The sequence below is a fragment of the Mesoplodon bidens genome (assembly GCF_964165515.1).
Source record: "Mesoplodon bidens genome assembly, chromosome: 15".
Taxonomy (NCBI): Eukaryota; Metazoa; Chordata; class Mammalia; order Artiodactyla; family Ziphiidae; genus Mesoplodon; species Mesoplodon bidens.
The window spans coordinates 50,027,431-50,047,293 of NC_138171.1; the positions used below are offsets into that span (position 1 = coordinate 50,027,431).

A 19,863-nucleotide genomic window follows, 5' to 3' on the forward strand; every position below is an offset into this window, starting at 1 on the left:
GTTTACTGACACCTCCTCTGATCAAATGATCAGGGCCCTATCCGCCGCACGTAGCTGGCTCCCAGTTAGCCCTGAATGGTGGCCGGAATAAATGAATGAAGAATTCCGGGCCTAGCCGGATGGAAGCTAATCTGGGGCGAGGAGGGGGCCCGGGCACCCTTCCCTGCCCATCAGGGCGGGCCGCCAGCCCCGAGCCACACTGTCCAATGGGTTTCGCCTCCCTCGCGGGTGGTCAGGCCCCCTTCTCACGCCCACCACGCAGCCACTGCCACGAGCCGCCACGCCGGCAGGACATCGGCTGCCTTCGGACAGGTGCTCCCGTAGGAGGCCCGTCTGAGCCGGGCAGGGCAAGGTGGCTGGACCCTGAGTCACCGCCGGCAGCCTGGGCCGCGGCCTCACCGACTGCCGGGCCGAGGCGAGGTCGGAGCCCGCGGCCAGCCCGGGTCTACTGGGCCAGGCTGCCCGTACTTCCCGCCCGAGTCCCGGGAGGCCGTCGGCCCTTTGGCACCGGGTGGCGCGGGCCTCCCGGCCTACGCGGCAGCCCCGCCCAGGCCCACCTCGAGAGTGCGGCCCGGCTCCAGCCTGGGCGGGCGCTGCCACATCAGCACTCACCTCTCCGACGGCCCCGCGCGCGGGCGGCGGCAACGGCCCAGGTACCCGCGGGCTACACAGGCGGCGGCGGCCCGGCTCTTCTCTCAGGCAGCGGCCATATTGCTGGTGGAGAAACTCGGCGGACACGTGGGGGGAGCGAGCGGGGAGGGCCCTCGCGCTTCCCTTTACCCACAATGCCCCTCCCAGGCGTGCGCGGGCCCGCCCCCTCCGCCGTCCCATTCATGCGGGCAGCCAGCAGCGCCTGGCAGCAGGGGGCGTTGTTGCAGCTGCGGAGGAGAGATGAATACGGAACCAGCAGCAACAAAAAAGGTTCATTTTGGCAGCGGTGGGATTCGAACCCACGCCCCCGAAGAGACTGGAGCCTTAATCCAGCGCCTTAGACCGCTCGGCCACGCTACCCAGCTGTAAAGAAGTTCTTCTAGGAAACTACTTAATACATTTGTATGCAATTGCAGTTCATTTCTCTGGGAGTTTGTTTCATATGTGCTTTACCTTATCCTATAGAACTATTTTAGAACATGCCAGGTACTAAAAAGAAAAATATTTGCTCAAATATTTAGACCCACACTTCTGAACAGGTCTTAGAATGAAAAGCACTTTAAGAATCTGTATTCTGAGTAGGACGTTTAACTCGGAGACCTCAAGTTAACTCACATGGGAGAAATGATGGATTTCAGCAGTAACACGCACCAGGGGCTTCAGAAGCCAAACCACGGGAACTGGTGAGGCAGTTTTCTCTAAAAAATTATGTGTTTTAATTTTTAGTTACACAAATACTATGTGAATTTTTGCAAATATGAAAACTTTGCAGATACAATACAAATGTTCTTTTACCTTCGGCATCTATCGTAAGTCCGCAGAGGTAACCATTATACAGCTTAGCATACTGTATATCCTTCTGGATCTTCTACTGTGAATTTATATGGATATATATGGATATATTCATAATAGATATACCCATAGAAAATAGATGTTTTGTTTTTATTGTTATGGGTTTTTACATAAATATAAATATTATCATGCTGTTAGAATTTATCTGCAACTGTTTTTTTCACCCGACTATGTTTTTTAAATATCTATTCATGTTGATATATAGATATTTAAAAATACAGAAAAAGTACAAAGAAAAAATAATCATCCATATTCCCACTACCTAATATTGGTGGCATTTCACTTCCAATTCTTCTCCTATGTATATGCTTTTTATTAAAAGTGTGAATACGTTGTCCTTTTAAAAATCTATTAAAAATATTAGACAATTACAAACAAAAAGAATTAGACTATTACAAATGAAAATATAACCCCTTCCCAAACATCTCCCTTGGCTATAACTATTATGAATTTGATGTGTATCCTTCCAATTCATTTTTATACTTTCACATCTATCTATCTATCTATCTATCCTTGTGTGTGTGTGTGCATACACCCATGAACAATACATAGTATGTTCTTCTTTTTTTGCTTTTCATGTACATAAACCTTACTACGTTGTACCAATATCATTCTGCAACTTGCTTTTCTCCTCCAACATTTTGTTTTTGATTTATTGTGACACATTTAGATCTAATTTATTCCATACTATGAATATGGACATTTAAGTTGTTTATATTAAGTTGTTATATTCAAGTTTCTGGTTAATATCCAGTTGGCAGACACCTTGATATTTGGGCATTCCATATTCCTCCTCTTCAGTTCCTCCTTAACCCATTTTTTTTCTCCAGCTACCTTTAAAATAAGTATTGATATGCAAAGACTTCATTGTACTGGGAGAGTTTGTTACCTTTAAAGAAATCTTTAAAAAATACAGAAGCAGCCATCTCTCTAGGCCAGGCATTGTTGGGGGATCTATAGTCCTTGAGATCAGTAGAAGCACTGATCTACTCATGGTGTTTCAGTGCCAAGAGGCACTGTGTTTGTGAGTTAGGGGGCGGGTTTTCCAAAAGGAAATATCCCCATGGTGGAAAATAATTGCTGGAATCTCTGCCTAATCCCACTTTTCTAGGAATTGCCTGACCAGCCCGGAGGGTGGGTCCACCCTCTGGGTAGCCACCTTCCCCAAACCGTGGCCAATGGGCTCTATAGTAAACATAGGACACAGGTTGGACCACTCAGATTCTCTTTTGAGAATCTGAACTGAGACATGGTGAGTTCCTGGTTTGTCATTTTCACTGTGTTAAGTGTTGGAGTTAGTCTCGGAGATTGACTGACTGGAACTAGGGAGAAAGTGGGATTTGGGGTGGCCATATTCTGTGAGATGGACTGGAGAAGTAGAGAAAAATAATGATAAAATGAGAAGAAGAGCAGAAAGTGATAGAGAAATTCTGATGGTTTTGTGGCTCCCAGCTCAAGACTCTTCGCGGGGGCCCGGTGGAATTCACATTCTTGGAGACATCCCCTTATCGTTGTAATAAATTGCTCTTTTCTGCTAAAGATAGGGTTACCTGGTAGCTGTAACAAATGAACTATCCTTGTGTGGTAAGGGCTCAAACAGAGCTAAAGATATTTCTGCCAGAACATTCTGCAGCAATTCAGGTCTGTCCCTACCAGAATTCTTAACAGGGATGCAGGCTGATCCTGGAAGACAGAGCCCAGGGCCTCCTTTTGGGCATTTCTTGCAGACCTGCAGTCCCATTACACAGCTGTCTTATGACAATCAGATGTGAAACTAATAAGCAGGAGAAGCAGAATGTTGCACCAGAACTCCTGGACTCACTGGTTCCCAGCCGCTTTATGTAAAAGGAGAGAGGGAAGGGCTGAAACCCTGACTGTCCCTTGGCATGTCTGCTCTGTCCCTTGAGGTGGAGGGGGGAAGGGCAAGCACCACAGATCAAACACTGCCCCTGTCACCCACCCTCAATCTAGAGGCTGTCAGGTGAAGGGTGTCTGTCTCCAGATCATAACCCCTCAGCTGTGGGCAGTGGGGATGGACATGGGGGCTCTGTCCTGGATCCCCTCCAATCTTCACTCCCTTGCCCCTGCAAAAGGAAAATCATCCCAAACCCGGTCTGAGACCAAACCACACTGCATGAATCTCCTTCTGGAAAGAAATTAACATTCCTCATAAAATGCTTAACCATTTTTCTTATGAAATTTACTAGCATTAAGATTTATACTGGGAAACTAGTTTTCTACCCATCAACCAGCTGACTGTTGTTTGTCAGTCAATAGAGTAGTGAACTTTAATGGAACGTTCCCTCTCCCTCTCTCTCTATCTCTCTCTCTCTCTCCACCCCTCATCTAACAATGATGATTTAATCATTCTCTCGTCCTATAAATTGTCTCTACCAAAATAGAGGTTAGAAGAATGGTCACCCTTGTTGGGGGTGGGGAGGGGGGCTGAGGGAGCTTTCTAGAGTTCTGCAAATGTTCTAAAATTCAGCAAGCTCTACACTTAAGATTGTACAGTTTACTCTATGTAGGTGATACTGTAATAAAAGGTAATTTTTAAAAAATGTCCCTACCAAGTGTGGATCTTTGAACTAGCCTCCCTGAGGAGTTACACTGGCAGGAAGGCTGTAGTAAAATTCTGGCATAGGCTTGCAAAAAAACCATTTGAAAAGTTTTCCTTAACACTTGCCTCTAATCTTCAGGGCCCTTTTCCTCTTCCTCCCCAAAGGGAATACTCTCTGAGTGGGAATCTGTTGTTTTTGTCTTCCCAGAATCCATCCCCCACTTTTCTGTTTCCAATGCTGATTGTCCTTTGAGGAAACACTCCTCCCTGTCGTCTTTATTTTTTTTAAATTTTTATTGGAGTATAGTTGGTTTTCAATGTTGTGTTAGCTTCTGCTGTACAGCAAATTGAATCAGTTATACAAATACATATATTCACTCTTTTAGATTCTTTTCCTATATAGGTCATTACAGAGTATTGAGTAGAGTTCCCTGTGCTATACAGTATGTTCTTATTAGTTATCTATTTTATGTATAGTAGTGTGTATATGTCAAACCCAGTCTCCCAGTTTATCCCTCCCCACCCCACCACAAGCCCCCTGTGGTCTTCGAGGAACTGTCAATCAAAGTACAAAGTGGGCAGGCACAAGATCCAAATTAGGCCATTCGGAGGCTTTATCCTGGAAATCTGAATCTGGACACCAGATACAAGGATTTTTTAGCTCACTAGTGGGGCTGGGAAGGAAACTTCCAGACTCTTACCTTCTGCTAGATCCCCACATTTGCCCTGGGACTGCCCTTTCTGAGGCCTATTTCCCTTTTACCTTCCAGTATATAAGCTACCTCCTTCTCAAAAAAATTGCTTCTTCGCTAATGTTGGCTAGCGTTAATTTCTGTTACCTGCAACCAAGGAACCCCCCTGATCACCTAGGCCTCCCCAAAAGGAATCTTGTTTTTGCAGAGGAGATAGTTTAGTTGCTTTTGCAGAGCACACACCCTCAGCAAGGTGACCAGGCCACTTCTGTCAGGAACAAATGCTTAATCAGAAGGAGAACTGGGACCCTGGAGTGAACTAGGACTCTCCCTGGTGGACCACATGCAGTCATCTTATACCTTGACCACTTAAAAGTCCACAGAAATTGACAGACCTGAGTGAGATTTCCTGTGTTGAGTCAAGTTAAGCTGAAGGCTCCACTACTGCTGGCACCCTTCCTTCAATACCTTTAAGTTTCAGCTGTTCAAACACACTCCTGTGTCCTGTGCTGGTAGATCATGGGAATAATGCAGCAGCAGCCACAGTTGGCATCATTTATATTGAAACTATGATGGTGTTTGAGCTTCAAACCTCCACCTTTCCTTCTTGATGAATGAAAACATTCTTATCAAGTACTTTTGCTATGGGATACCTTTAAGCCTCATTTTTCTCATCTGTAAAATGGTCACAATAATACTGAGGTTTGTTGCAGGGTTAGAAGGTGACTGTGTATGTCCAGCCCAAGGTCTGGCATGCCATATATCATTATTTCTAAGACATTTTTTTCACATTTTAATATCTCTAAAATTGACCTGCATCTTACGATCGACGGCATACAGTTTATTTTCAGTGGTTTTTTTCTTATTAATACAGAAAATAATGGTGCATCTTAACATCAGTGGTGTCTTAGATTCAACAAAGCATAGTAGTTGATGCTCAATATATGAATTACCATAATGAATTTTTAACTTAGCAAATTTAATTTAGTATTTTTAGCTTAGTAAACATTTAAAATTCTTACTTTGAGCTCTGCAAGCTATCAATCTCTAGAGAGGAAACAGGGCCTCCTGCAAATTTGCCCCCTGCAAATTTCTCTTGCGGTTTCTTCTCTAGCTGGACATACCGGCAAGGGAATTCTTGAAAATGCAGTTCAGCTTAGCCAAGTTGACATCTAGAACCACCACAGAACTATCACTGAAAGCCTAGTGAATGCTGGCACTAGCCTATGGAATCAGGCTTTATGAGATGGCAGTCAAGATAACTGAGAGATTGTACCAATTTTCCAAGAGCCTGGCAGGAAGAGGAACGACATAAAATGTAACAGGAGGCTGTGTTACTCCAAAAATATCGCAGGATCAGATGATGTGAAAACCTTCATGGAACATTGGACCATGACACCATTCGCATCAGGATGCGCTGCAATGAAGGAAGCATCAAATCTACTAGAGGAAAGACAGTTTGCTTGATTCTATTTAAGACTCAAAGTAGTATAAAACATGGCCCTTCTCATTATTGATCTCACCATCTCACTGAGGAGCTAAGACATACGCAAGTGAAAAATTAAATGCTGAAAGATAAACATGTGTATACAAAGTAATAAATAAAATTCTTACTCTGATAATTTTATCAAAGTTCTTCATGTGTATAATATCAATTCTACAAGGCTTGTTATCAAAATAAACAGTATGCCTACTCCTTCCACTCCAGGCAACCACTTTCAACTTTTAGCTGATTCTTCTTGTGTTTCTCTCCATACCCTCCCTTCCTCTCTCTCTCTCTCTTTCAGCTTTAGGCGTTTCCTATTGACTTCCTGCTAAGGAAGATAAGAATTTAACCTTAATCATCCCACCTCTGTCATCACAAACACCTCAACCCTCCTAAAAGTGTTTTCTCATAACTTCATTTGAACAATAATTAGTAAATGCTACTCACTAAGTTTGAGCTTAGCTATGTACTCAACTATGATTATTTTTCCTTTTCTGGAAAATATTTTTACCTTATTCTTTACTTAATAATTACCTTTAAAAAAATGTACCTACTTTCTATGAATTCATCCCTAATTCAACTTCAAACTGTCCATCCTTGCCACACAGACACATGAGGTGTTCTATAGCTTCAACTTTTTGAAGACATGTCTCTCACAGCATCCTGACAGGGGCCCTAGACTCTAGGTTTATGGTAAGGCCACCATGTTGAGATGGCCCTTCACCCTTACCTGGGCACTGACTTTGCCTCACTCTTACGCTGGACCTCACACATTTCTTGTTATTCCCCCAACACTGGCCCTCTTTTGATAGAGCAACTCTTCCAGTGGCTTCTGGAGGAACAGTATTTGAGAGGTTACTTTCTTGAGAATTTACATGTCTGAAATTGTCTTTATTTCACCCTTATGCTTCATTAATAGCTTGGGCATATGATTCTAGGTTAAAGTGTATTTTCCCCAGAATTCAGAAGCCATCAGCTTCCAACTTCCAGTGTTACTGTTGAGTTGTCTGATGTTATTCTGATTCTCGGTCATTTTATGAAACTTGTTCTTTCCCTCTGAAAGTTTCTGGGGTCTTTTCCCTGTCCTCAATGTTCTGAAATTTCATGAAGATGAATCTTGGCATAGGTCTAATTTTATCAATTGTGCTAGATACTTAATGGGCCCTATTGTTCTGGAGACACACATTCTTCAGTCCCAAGAAATGTTCTCAACATTTTTTAAAGACTCTCTTGGGGACTTCCCTGGCGGTCCAGTGGTTAAGACTCTGTGCTTCCATTGCAGGGGGCATGGGTTTGATCCCTGCTAGGGGAACTAAGACCCCTGCATGCTGTGCAAAAAAAAAAAAAAAAAAAGATTCTCTCCCCTCTACTTTCTCTAACTCTGTTTTAAGTTAGGCTCCTAGACTTATAAAAAAAATTTTTTTCTTTTATTTTAATTAAGACTACTACATTTATTTTTTTCCAATAGATACTACTTAGTATTAAGAGCTCTAATTCTTTGGAACTAATTTCCTTTATAATTGGAAAAACTAAAATTGTACATGAAGTCAGAAAGAAATATATGTAGGAAGAAAAACAAATGGATACCTCAAATGGCTCATAAAAGGAAAAAGAAACAAACTCAGTCCTAACCAGACTTAAGAATTCCTTTTGGTGATCTTAAATACTGATAAGTATGTCAAGGTATGAGAAAAGAAAGCAAACCTTTTTGGAACCTTCATTGTATTACAATGAAAGCATTTGCTTACTTTTAAATGATTTGCATACTGGTAGGACTGAGTTACTCTTCTTTACATTTTAATCTATATGCTAAATATAATTCAGTAAAAATGATATCTATATCTACATGCACGCTTAATTTCTAGTAAAAGCCTGTATGAAAATTTTGACTTTGAAACTAGGATCGTAGAATTCTGGTCCTAAACTTTAAAAAGCCAAGGAAAGACCATTAAAAACTACACATACATAATCTTAGGCTGTTCTTAGCTAATTTCTCCACAAAGCAAAAATGGTAACAATTATAATGGTTCCATCGTGGAACAGTTGTACAGCCCAGAGTGCGTGCTCCTCTAGCTCCTAGAATTTCCTCTCCTATTCTTTAGCTTTTTTGTTCTTTTGTTCCACTTCCTGGGAGATTTCCTCAACTTCATTTTCCAACCCTTCTATTGTTATTCATCTTTGTAAGGGTATATTCGATTTACAAGAGCTCTTTGCTGTGTGATTTTTAAAAAAAGCATCTTTATAATTGCTTTACAATTGTGTGTTAGTTTCTGCTGTATAACAAAGTGAATCAGCTATACGTATACATATATCCCCATATCCCCTCCTTCTGGTGTCTCCCTCCCACCCTCCCTAAGCCACCCCTCTAGGGGGACACAAAGCACCAAGCTGATCTCCATGTGCTATGTGGCTGCTTCCCACTAGCTATTTTACATTTGGTAGTGTATATATGTCCGTGCTACTCTCTCACTTTGTCCCAGCTTACCCTTCCCTCTCCCTGTGTCCTCAAGTCCATTCTCTATGTCTGTGTCTTTATTCCTGTCCTGCCTCTAGGTTCATCAGAACCCTTTTTTTTAGATTCCATATATGTGCGTTAGCATATAGTATTTGTTTTCTCTTTCTGACTTACTTCACTCGGTATGACAGACTCTAGCAAGACCTGTATGCAGAAAGCTATAAGACACTGATGAAAGAAATTAAAGACGATACAAACAGGTGGAGAGATATACCATGTTCTTGGATTGGAAGAATCAACATTGTGAAAATGACTATACTACCCAAAGCAATCTACAGATTCAATGCAATCCCTATCAAATTACCAGTGGCATTTCTCACAGAACTAGAACAAAAAATTTTACGATTTGTATGGAAACACAAAAAGACCCCGAGTAGCCAAAGCAATCTTGAGAAAGAAAAGTAGAGCTGGAGGAATCAGGCTCCCTGACTTCAGACTGTACTACAAAGCTACAGTAATCAAGACAGTATGGTACTGGCACAAAAACAGAAACATAGATCAATGGAACAGGATAGAAAGCCCAGAGATGAACCCACGCACATATGGTCACCTTATCTTTGATAAAGGAGTTAAGAATATACACTGGAGAAAAGACAGCCTCTTAAATAAGTGGTGCTGGGAAAACTGTGTGAATTCTTAGAATCGCATCTTGATCCTTTTTTCATGGACACAATATTTTATCTTAGGATGAGTTTTTTATTACTTGAAGTTTTCTTCTCCAGGCATATTGTTTCCTCCAAGATGTTGTCTGCTCTTGGTTCTATTTGTCTGTTATATGAAATGCCTTCCTTATATATGGATCTTTGGGTGGCTGTTCAAGTTTAAGAACAGGGCTCTAATATGTTATCTGGGAATTTCTGTAGGTGTGGGTGGGACTTGGTGGGTGAGGCTTTTTTTGTGAGGTGCTCTGGCCAGCCTGTTTCATTAGGAGGAAGTACCTTAAGTCTTTTATCTTAGGCTAGTCTGATTCCCAAGAAATTTCTTCAATTGTCTGCCTTCCGCCAGGAGGGACAAAGTCAGCTGCCAGTGTCTGGGAGCACAGAGGGAAAGAAGGCTGGTGGACACTCTACAGCCAATACAGAAACTTCCACCAACCCTCCTTTCAGTAGAGTAGCCTCACTCTCTACTGTGCCTGGTGTCCTAGGCTTCTGCAGGGTGATGGAGGGGCAGCTGGCTGGCTACACAGGGGAGCTGAGTGGGTCTAGAGGTCTGATGCTTTAATTGTCTTTCAACTGCACCTACATTTTTAGCCCCATTTCACTCCCCCTTCCAGAGGTTCCTCGTGCCAATTCTTCAGCCTTTGGTGTGGGGGAGTCTTCAATGATGAAAACTGGGTTCTTAGATTTTCCTACTGCTAACCTAGGATCCAGCCTTCTTGGGTCTGCTAACTCAATCACAGTCTATCTGCTTTCCAGCATCCAAAATTTTGTTTGTTGATGACTCTTCCTTTTCACCCTCATGGGCTTATGCCATTAAGAAAATCTCTTTCCTATCATTTTAGTAGAGACTTCGGAGCAAATGGACCTAAATATGTGTACAATATACCATGTAGTTATGGTATATTGTTCAAATTTCTTAAAATTCTTAAAATTTTTAAAGAAATTCTCATACCAGTAACGAAGATTTTCTTAAGTTTTAGATCACAAAGCATCTTTAACATGCATTTTCTTTGAAATTGATGACAACTATGTAATGGTAAAGATTATTGTTTTATAGATGAGAAAACCCAAGAAAAACAAGAGGTACACATCCTTTATTTAAAGCAAACAGAAAACGTATGTGCCAAATCTAGAAGTTTTTTTATAAGAATTTATTGGAAATGTTAAAAATCAAGAAAGCTTGCATAAAAAAATCCAATTTTCAGCAGCTTGAAAAATTCGAAAACGGGGCAACACTGGGCCCACACTCCCCATGGGGACAACCATTCGGAGCTGAATCTGGGCTGCCTCTTTCAGGTGGGGCTGAGCCCTCCAATTCACCCCACCTCCACCCAGCTACTTCACTCATGTGTTACCAGGATACATTTGAATTTGAGACCAGAAAGAAAGAAACCACTTTATTTGGAAAGGCAAAATGGAACTTAATATATATGCAAAAATAAATCTATAATGCAAGCCACTTCTCTGGGTCCACCCAGTGTCCACCTTGTCTAGGTTAAAGGGGTACTGCAGAGATTAGAAAAGTGAGTAACAGGCACAAATGCAGAGAATATGCATATTTTGTCTCCTTTCCCCCACACAAGCTGCATATACTTGTGCAAACATTTTTGATTTGTAAAACATGTCTAGTACTGCAGACAAATGTAGCTGGGACGAAAGGAAATGAAGTCACTAAAACAGCAACAACAGTAATTTACCTGGCTTGGTTCATCAAGGTCGCATTTGATGATAAATTCCCACAGGGCCTCAGGTGAGGAGGAGGGGATAAGGATATCCAGGTGCACAGGGGTTACGGATTTTTTCCTACTTACATCCAAAAGGCTGCTTTTTCTCTTTTTAAGCCTACAGCAAAACTGAAAGAGACATTACACTCCAGTTTAACTTTAAATTTTATTCCCAGGATCCTCTAAATAAAAGCAGCTCTCAAATCCTAGCTCCAGCTTAGCCTCTAACCAGCAGGGTACTTGGAAAGAGTCTACCTTTCAGAACCTTGGATTCTCCATCTGTGATTGAAGATGCAAATTACATCCCCGACTCTGCTAATCTCCTGGACCTTCCCCTGTTTCTTGCACCTGAAAAGAGTCTCTGATGTCTCCCCAGTTGGGCTGGAATATCCTGGGGTTTTTTTGCTTTTTGCTTTTTTTTTTTTTTTTTTTTTTGGCATGCCTAGCATTTGTGGAAAAAGAAGATGTCCTAACCAGCTTTAGAAGGCACAGAACTAGCTTTTGAAAGTGGGATAAGTTCTGCTGGCTCAGAAGGATCTCAGTATTTTGCAGATCATTTTGCTCTTAAAGAAGCATTTGCCTAGCCATCCCAGCCTCCTGCAGAAGGGGACTGCCCTGACATTAAGGCCATGTGAGTGGGTGAATTACAGGGGTGACTGTTCAAGCCAATCCAAACAAGGAATCATTAACTGGTTGGAGGAACCACAGCCACAAAGAGTGAGTGCTGTGACTAGGGCTGGTTCTCCATTGTTCATGAATTTACTGAGTGCCTACTCTGTGCTAAGGCACTGTTTTTAAGCACTGGAGACCAAAATAAAAATTGAGATGACTCTTGCCCTCAGGGTTTAATATAGTAGCTCTTAAGTCAGGATTAGAGCAGGAGTTGGCAAACTATAGCCCAGGCAGGCTGTTTTGTCAATAAAGTTTTATTGGAAAGCCAGCCATGCTCATTCGTTTAGGTATTGGTCACCGATGTTTCTGCACTACAACAGCAGGGCTAAGTAGTCGCAACAGAGACCATATGGCCCACAAAGCCTAAAATATTTACTATCTAGCCCTTTACAAAAATGTTGCCGATCCCTGCATTAGAGGAAAGCACTGACATACAACTAAGAAATGAGAAAAAGAAAAAAAAAAAAGAAAAAAAAGAAAAAAGAAAGAAATGAGACAGGTAGTCAGGGAACATAAATGATTTGCATAATAAAATCTCAAAGAGCAAGGAGGCTGGTTGAACTAACAAAAGCATGAATTTTATGAGGCTTGACACCTTTGAAGAGATAAGTCAAAGTTGCTTCTAACTTACATTTAACAAATGCAAATTAACTATATGCACTGGTTTAAAACACACAAACAACTTAAGACAAGCCAACTACTTGATCTGTGCAAACAGAAAAAGTGATCAGTTCCAACTTCTAAAGGAAACTGGTAGTGATGAGTCCAAATACAAAAACAGGGATACTGTCATTTATAGGTGTTCTACAGGATTTTTCAAGGGTAATTTTGACTCTGCTTGATTTTTCCTTTACGGCACACCCGGAACTTTGGAACCTAATGCACGCACAGGGTCATGACTTCACAGTACTTAACACTAACATGCTAAAGGACCTGTCTTAATGAACAGGTAAGAATGGTTTGTATGGAAATTCCCTGGAGGTCCAGTGGTTAGGACCCTTAGCTTCCACTGCAGGAGGAACCGGATTCAATCCCTGGTCGGGGAACTAAGTTCCCACAAGCCGAGTGGTGTGGCCAAAAAAAAAAAAAAAGAATGGTTTGTATGTTACGCTCTGGTTTTTTTTGTTTTCATTTTTAAACAAAGGAAGAGAGACTGCTTTAGCACTTGGGGTTGATCAAAGCAGTCTGTTTTCTTTGCTATTTGAAACACCAACTGAAATCACACTGGTGTTAAATCTGAATTCCTTCTAAAGAGAACGCTCATTAAATACAGATAGCCATAGCCTGGCCCTGGGGAAACCACTGGAATTAATGAGTGCTTATAGTTCTTGCCCTTTCATTCTCCAACAGCTTAGACAAATCTCAAGGGACTGCTGCTGAAAGCATCCTGCTGCAAATAACAAGAAAATCACCAAGCTTCAAGCAGAAAATGCCAAGGACAGGGGATGGGGAGCAGATTCTTCATAAGAACACCAGGTGCTAAGAAAATACGGAGGAATACGGTACAAAGGGTACTTCAGTATATTGTGGATGCTGCCACTGAGATGCAGGGTACATGTCCGCTTGGAGGACAGGCTCCAACATTCCAAGCCACTGTCCTTGCATGTACAAGCTCTGAGGTGCACCCAAAAAGGTGCACAGTAGCTGATGGAGGAGTTAGAGGTAGTAAAAGTGTGCATATAAAAATCAAACCTGTGTTGTAAAGCCCACTGTAGACAGCATGCTTCAGAATGGAATTTGGCTGTATTCCAGAAAATAAGCTGCATTTCAGGAAGGACATTAAACTAAAAGATTAGAAAACATGGGAATTCCCTGGCGGGCCAGTGGTTAGGACACAGCACTTTCACTGCTGAGGGCCCGGGTTCAATTCCTGATTGGGGAACTAAGATTCCCCCCCAAAAAGAAAACAGTGCGTGGGTCTTCCCCCATGGCAGAAGGGGGCCTGGGTGATGTACAGTCTCACATCCACCAAAAAATGCCAGCACACTTCCAAATGCTCTGAGAAAGAAGGCTTTGCACTAAGTCATGACACTACACACCCCATGGAAAGTTAATGTGCAGCTCTACTGTACCCCATCGCATCCTGACTCAGGAAACACAGGCTCTGTGGCCCTGAGATTTCAGCCCAGACTGAAAAGGCTGATGAGCAAAGCCTTAGTATTTTCCATCCAGGGGAGAAAAGATACATTTTCTTACATCTCATGACAAAAAACAACAACAACAATAACAAAACACAGAAGAAGAACCTCTAAGAGATATGTTGGTTATTAGGCTGCTTTTTCAATCCCCCTCCCCCAAAATGCTGCCCTAGGGGACAGCTGCAGTGTCTCCACTGGTAGCAAAGACATTTTCAAGAGTCAACAATAAAATACAAAAGTTGATTTAAAACACACTAAAAATATTTGCCTCCTCCGGCCCCCAAACAACCCTAAATAAGTAAAGGAGTCTTTTTCTTTCCCCCACTCCTAGCCCTTTAGCTTGCGACTGGCTGGCAGTGATTTTTCCAGCAAGCTATTCCTCCATCTGTGCCCAGGCCTCCTCGGCTTTCTCGTAGTACTGGTTGGCCAGCCGGCCTTTCATGGCTTCCATTGCTGCCTCGGCTGCCTTGGTGTACAAGTCGCCTGAAAGAAAGTAAAGTGGGGCACAAAGAAGTGAAGCACCTGTTATTTTTGCCACCCAGTGTCCCCGACCCCCTCTCTAGAAGATCACCCTGAGGTTACCCTTTCTTGCCTCTCCCTCCACATAACCTGGTTGGGGCTCTGGGTGGGCATGTGATTCAAGCCTGGCCAATCAAAGCACTTTCCCATTCCCCACCAGGCCACAGGGACTGGTCCACATTTAGGCAGAGCCAATCAGAGTAAGCCATCTCAACAAGCACAGTGATTGGTTTAGGGATGGGTAGGTGATTCCAACTGAGCCAATGAGAATCAGGCTGAGGGCTTTTACAAGGCAAATTGGGAATATATGAAAGTAGAAAAGATAAAGTATAAGAAATAAAAATTATGAACAACCTCATGTCAGTTCTGGACAGGTTTTGCCACCAAATGGATTTGTGCAAAACATATAAAAACACTTGGTTTTCAGAGCTTTTTGGATTTAGAAGTTTCAAATAAAGGACTGTAGACTTGCAGTATTATTTGCTTGATTTTGTTACACCACCTTAAAAAATAACTTTTAAACTTAGCCTCATCCTATACCTGTGAAATCAGGAGCTCAGTATGTCTATCATGTTATTTAAAAAAAATACATATAGGGACTTCCCTGGTGGTGCAGTGGACACGGGTTCGATCCCCGGTCCGGGGAGATTCCACATGCCGCGGAGCAACTAAGCCCATGCACAACTACCGAGCCTGCACTCTAGAGCCCGCGAGCCACAACTACTGAGCCTGCACGCCACAACTACTGGAGTCCACGCACCCTAGAGCTCGCACAGCACAACTACTCAGCCCGCGTGCTGCAACTATTGAAGCCTGCGTCCCTAGAGCCTGTGCTCTGCAACAAGAGAAGCCACCGCAATGAGAAGCCCACGCGCTGCAAGGAAGAGTAGCCCCCGCTCATCGCAACTAGAGAAAGCCCGCACGCAGCAACGAAGACCCAATGCAGCCCCAAAATAAAAAAATAAATACACATATATATATTTCATATATATATAAAAGTGTGAATCAACTGATGAATGTATAAACAAAATATAGTATCTATACAATGGAATATTATTCAGCAATAAAAAGGAATAAAGTACTGATACATGCTACAACATGAATGAACCTTGAAAGAAGCCAAGGCACAAAAGGCCACCTATTATACGATCCCATTTATATGAAATGACCAGAATAAGTAAATCTATAAAAATGAAAAGTAGGTTAGTGGTTGCCAGGGATGGAGGGAGGGGGAAATAGGGAGTCGCTGCTAACAGGTACCAGGTTTCATTCTGGCGTGATGGAAATGTTCTGGAATTAGGTAGTGCTGATGATGGCATAATACTGTGAATATACTAAAAACCACTGAACTTTACACTTTAAAATGTTGAATTTTATGTTATGAAAATGTCAGCTCAATTTGTGAATTAAAAACAAACCTCCCAAACTCCTAATATATGAGTATTAAAATATAAAAATGTTTGTCTGCATACCAACTGCATAAAGCCCCCTTCTAAGCCAGCATCATATGGGTATCCTGTCTGGCAAAAATACAGGGCCAGTACAAATCTTTCTCCCAACCAGAACTGAAAGAAGAGACTCAGTCTTGCATGCTGTTGTAACTCTCAGCGAGATAGGAATTATGTCTCTCACTCTCTAGCACTGTCCCACCCCAGGGGCAGGTCTGCCAGGCCCTACCTGATCTCTGCGGGTTCTTCTCCAGCCCGCAGCCGCCTGTGAACAGCATCTCTGCCTCCCTGGCCAGCAGCAGGTACCGGGGCTCATCGTGCATCCCATCATACTCCCCACCTTCATCACACTCAGTTGTCTCCAGGGCAGTGTTGTACCACAGTAGGGCCTCTGGCCAGCTTTGGGACCTTGCCAAGAGATACAGAGGAAAAGAGGGAAGTTACCATAGCAACAAGGCAGGAAGGAGGAGGCCCATCAGCAGGAAGGGTAAGTCAGGAATCCCTATGGGGCCACCACCTATGATTTAGGACCCATAGTACACAATGCCACCACATCTAAAGGGTGTCATTTACATTGTAGATTTACATATTTATTACAATAGTGGTCAAGCAGTTTTCCCTAAAAAAATTGGTATAGTACAACAATTTTCCAACAGATGGAAGTGGAGCATCTTGAAGAAGGGGAACATTTTCCTCATTTGCACAAAATCACTCTATGGGAATTCCCTGGTGGTCCAGTGATTAGGACTCAGCGCTTTCACTTCCGAGGCCCGGGTTCAATCTCTGGTCGTGGAACTAAGGTCCTGAAAGCCACACGGTGAGGCAAAAATAAAAAAAAAATCACCGTATGGGTGATTTTTGCATTAGCAGTGGCTGGTATCCCAGCCAATGTGCCCTATGACTCACACAGGAGAGAAGGTGGTGGGGGACTCTTTGTCGAGGCCTCCAGAACCTTCTCACAGCCGTCATTCAGCCCCATCTTTTGCCCTGCCTCTTCTGGCCAGCTCTGGCTCTATTCCAGCAAATGCAGAGTTTACCCGGAATAGATGACTTCCCCCTTCTGGCTCTGCCCTCTGCCCTCAACTCTTTCTCCTACTGCAGCACACGAATGGCCAAACCACCAAGGGCGTATGCTAAATTCAAGTTCCAGCTGAATCTGAACAATACAAAATAAAGAGCAAACAGGGCAATGGGCTCTTTTCCTTGGGGTGTACTAAGCATATTACCAAACATGTGAGTAACTATTTAGAGTACATCAGGAACGAGCAAAGAGAGACACAGATAAGAAGGTCTATGGGCCTCACGAAATGTTCCAGGAGCAACAGCTATATACATATGGACCTGGCTCTACCCTCCAGTCTTAGCTCCTGTCAACCTCCTCCCATGCCAGGCTCGTTGGGTCACGTTCTCCTCCCCAAACGCGCCAGCTCCTGTCTGCTCCTTGGCTTTTGTACCTGCTGCTTCCTCTGCTTAGAACGTCCTTCCTTCAACTCTTCCCATACCTGGCTCCTCATCTCAGCTTCTTCAGAGATGCTGTCCCCAAACACCCTATTTCTTATAATTACCTCAATCTGTAATTCTCCTGTTTACTTATTTACTTGCTTATTATAGTTTCCCTGACTAGAACATAAGCCCCAAGAAGGTAGGGACTTTGTCTGTTCTATTCACTGCTGCATTCCCAGGGCCTGGCAAACAGCACAGCCTCTCTAAATGTCTGTTGAAGTGGCTGCTAGGATGGTGTCAGGAGATAACCTTGACTCCATTTTATTTTATAAAAAAGGGAAGTTATTTGAAAATTACTGGTGACACACCCCAAAAAACAGGGTTTTAACAGTGGATTGGAAGCCACTAAACTAGATGATCTCACTTCTTTCAGTTTTGACCCTCCCCAGTCTTGAAGGGCAAGGCAGAATCCCCCCCAACACATTAAATGTAAAAGGAGGGAAAGGGCCTACTCTCTCCCCACCCACCCCTACCCAACTCTGCACCCAGCGGTTAGCATGTCTACCCTGCCTTGGAATTTCCAATGACTTTTCCTTGTCCTATTAGATGGTAACTTCTAAGGGGGTCAAAACCCCTTAAAATGCAAATAGCTGACCCTCAATTAATGCTCCCTGAATGGAAGAGGCTGGAGCTGGTTGGAATGAAGAAGAAGAGTAAGAAAAAGACTATAGCAGAAGCTATAGAAGAAAATCTTGATAGATTTAGCTACAAAATATTAAAAACCAGCATGTCCCCAGACCCAATAAACAATGGTCATTGTGTGGCACACGTGCCATCCCCTGCCCCCCCAAATCTATGATAGCCATCTCTCTTTTTTTTGGCCACACCTTGCGGCATGCGGAACTTCCCACACTGAGGATCAAACCCATGCTCCCTGCAGTGGAAGTGCGGAGTCTTAACCAAAGGACCACCAGGGAAGCCTTTTTTTTTCTTTTTTTTTTAAATTTAACACTATGTCTTTTTTTTTTTTTGGTAGCCATCTCAGAAAAATTTTTTAAAGCCAACTCATATACCAGAGTTAACAGTCTTAATATATTAAAATTTTTTACAGGGAATTCCCTGGTGGTCCAGTGGTTAGGACTCCATGCTTCCACTGAAGGGGGGCATGGGTTCAATCCCTGGTTGGGGAACTAAGATCCTGCATGCCACATGGTGGTGGTGGGGGAACAAAAAACCTATTGTCTCAAATTAAAAAGAGGAAGTAGACAGAGGACATAAAGAGAAAACACATACAGCAAAGATGTTTTTTAAGGGCCTCAGATACAGATATTCAATGCCCAGCTCCAGCTCCCCACACCCATGCAGTGGTGCTTCCCCACTGCACTCAATGGGCACCACAGATGTTGGCATTTGATCGGACACAATTGTGTCGTGTCTGTTTTGTTTACCTCCCCTCCATGCCAGTGTAATTCTGAGTCCCCTAAGAAGCAGGCTAATGTACAGTCCACTGAAGGAGAGGTGAAAAGACCTAAGTTTTGGCTCCACTACTTACTGGCTACTTGACTATGCACAAGCCCCTTCACTTCTCAGAACTACAGTTTACTCATCCATAAAATAAGCCCCCAAATGCCTGCCCTGTCTGTGTCAAAGAGATGTGTTGGTTCATTCATTCAGACAACTACAGAGCCAGGCCCTGCACTAAGCACTGGGACTGAAGAGATGCAGGAGACCCAATTCTAGCTCTCAGTGAAATAAAATCACAGATATGAAAGTGCATCCAAATATAGGGGAGCATTACTGTCACAACAGAGTAGGTAGCTGACAAATGTTTGCATGACATGTAATTCAGGCAGGATGTCATATATCTGGACGTTTTAGACCCTGAGAGCTCGATATGACAGACCCACAGCCCTGACTTTCCTTCTAAACCCAGTGAGAGAGACATGAAAACTTGACCCACAGAGGAGGGAACTGCCAAACTGCCCCATCCTGGAGGTTTAGACAGTGAATGTGCCCACCCTGCTCCCTGCGCCTGCGGACAACAGGGGGAAGCCGAGATCCACTGGGCACAAGAGGGTGAGCAACGGGTCCCACTAAGAGTTCAATTCCCCCAACCGTCCTCTGCTCCTAGACTTCTGGGACCTCCCACTGGCCAAGCCAAAGAGCCGAGATGAAGCTGCCATTCTTCTCTCTTCCCACCGCAGAATCCAGTCCTGGCATCTCTGCCAGAGGGATAACTGAAAAGCTGTTGACACCTGCAGGGCTGTAGCCATCGGGAGACTTAAAATCACTCTGGAAAACTCACACCAGGCTTGAACTCCCCTGAAGCTTGCTTCCTTCCCTCCCCTCCCTCTCAGAAGTGAAAAATAGTAAGAATAAAAACAAAAGTAGGAAGAATCAATTAAAATCACCCCTAATTCTAACATCTAAGGACAACCGCTCTGGACCTGATGCTACATATCCTTTCAAACTCTTTCTCAGGCAAATCTTTACATAAGGGCTTC

At 43.2% G+C, this 19,863-nt stretch overlaps 2 protein-coding genes across 3 annotated transcripts in view; both read right to left on the reverse strand.

Annotated features, from left to right (window-relative positions):
- Positions 1 to 738, reverse strand: part of POLR3E (RNA polymerase III subunit E) — a 31,714-nt gene extending 30,976 nt beyond the window's left edge. For both annotated transcript variants that reach the window (XM_081257976.1, XM_081257975.1), the window contains exon 1: positions 613 to 738. The gene's annotated coding sequence lies outside the window, so the exon portion shown is untranslated. The remainder of the gene's footprint in view (positions 1 to 612) is intronic.
- Positions 739 to 10,494: 9,756 nt separating this feature from the next.
- Positions 10,495 to 19,863, reverse strand: part of EEF2K (eukaryotic elongation factor 2 kinase) — a 61,714-nt gene continuing 52,345 nt past the window's right edge. The window contains exons 17-18 of the mRNA XM_081257647.1: positions 16,146 to 16,324; positions 10,495 to 14,432 (exon numbers count right to left, since the gene is read on the reverse strand). Coding sequence (XP_081113773.1) covers positions 14,323 to 14,432; positions 16,146 to 16,324 — 289 coding nt within the window. The 3' untranslated portion in view covers positions 10,495 to 14,322. The remainder of the gene's footprint in view (positions 14,433 to 16,145; positions 16,325 to 19,863) is intronic.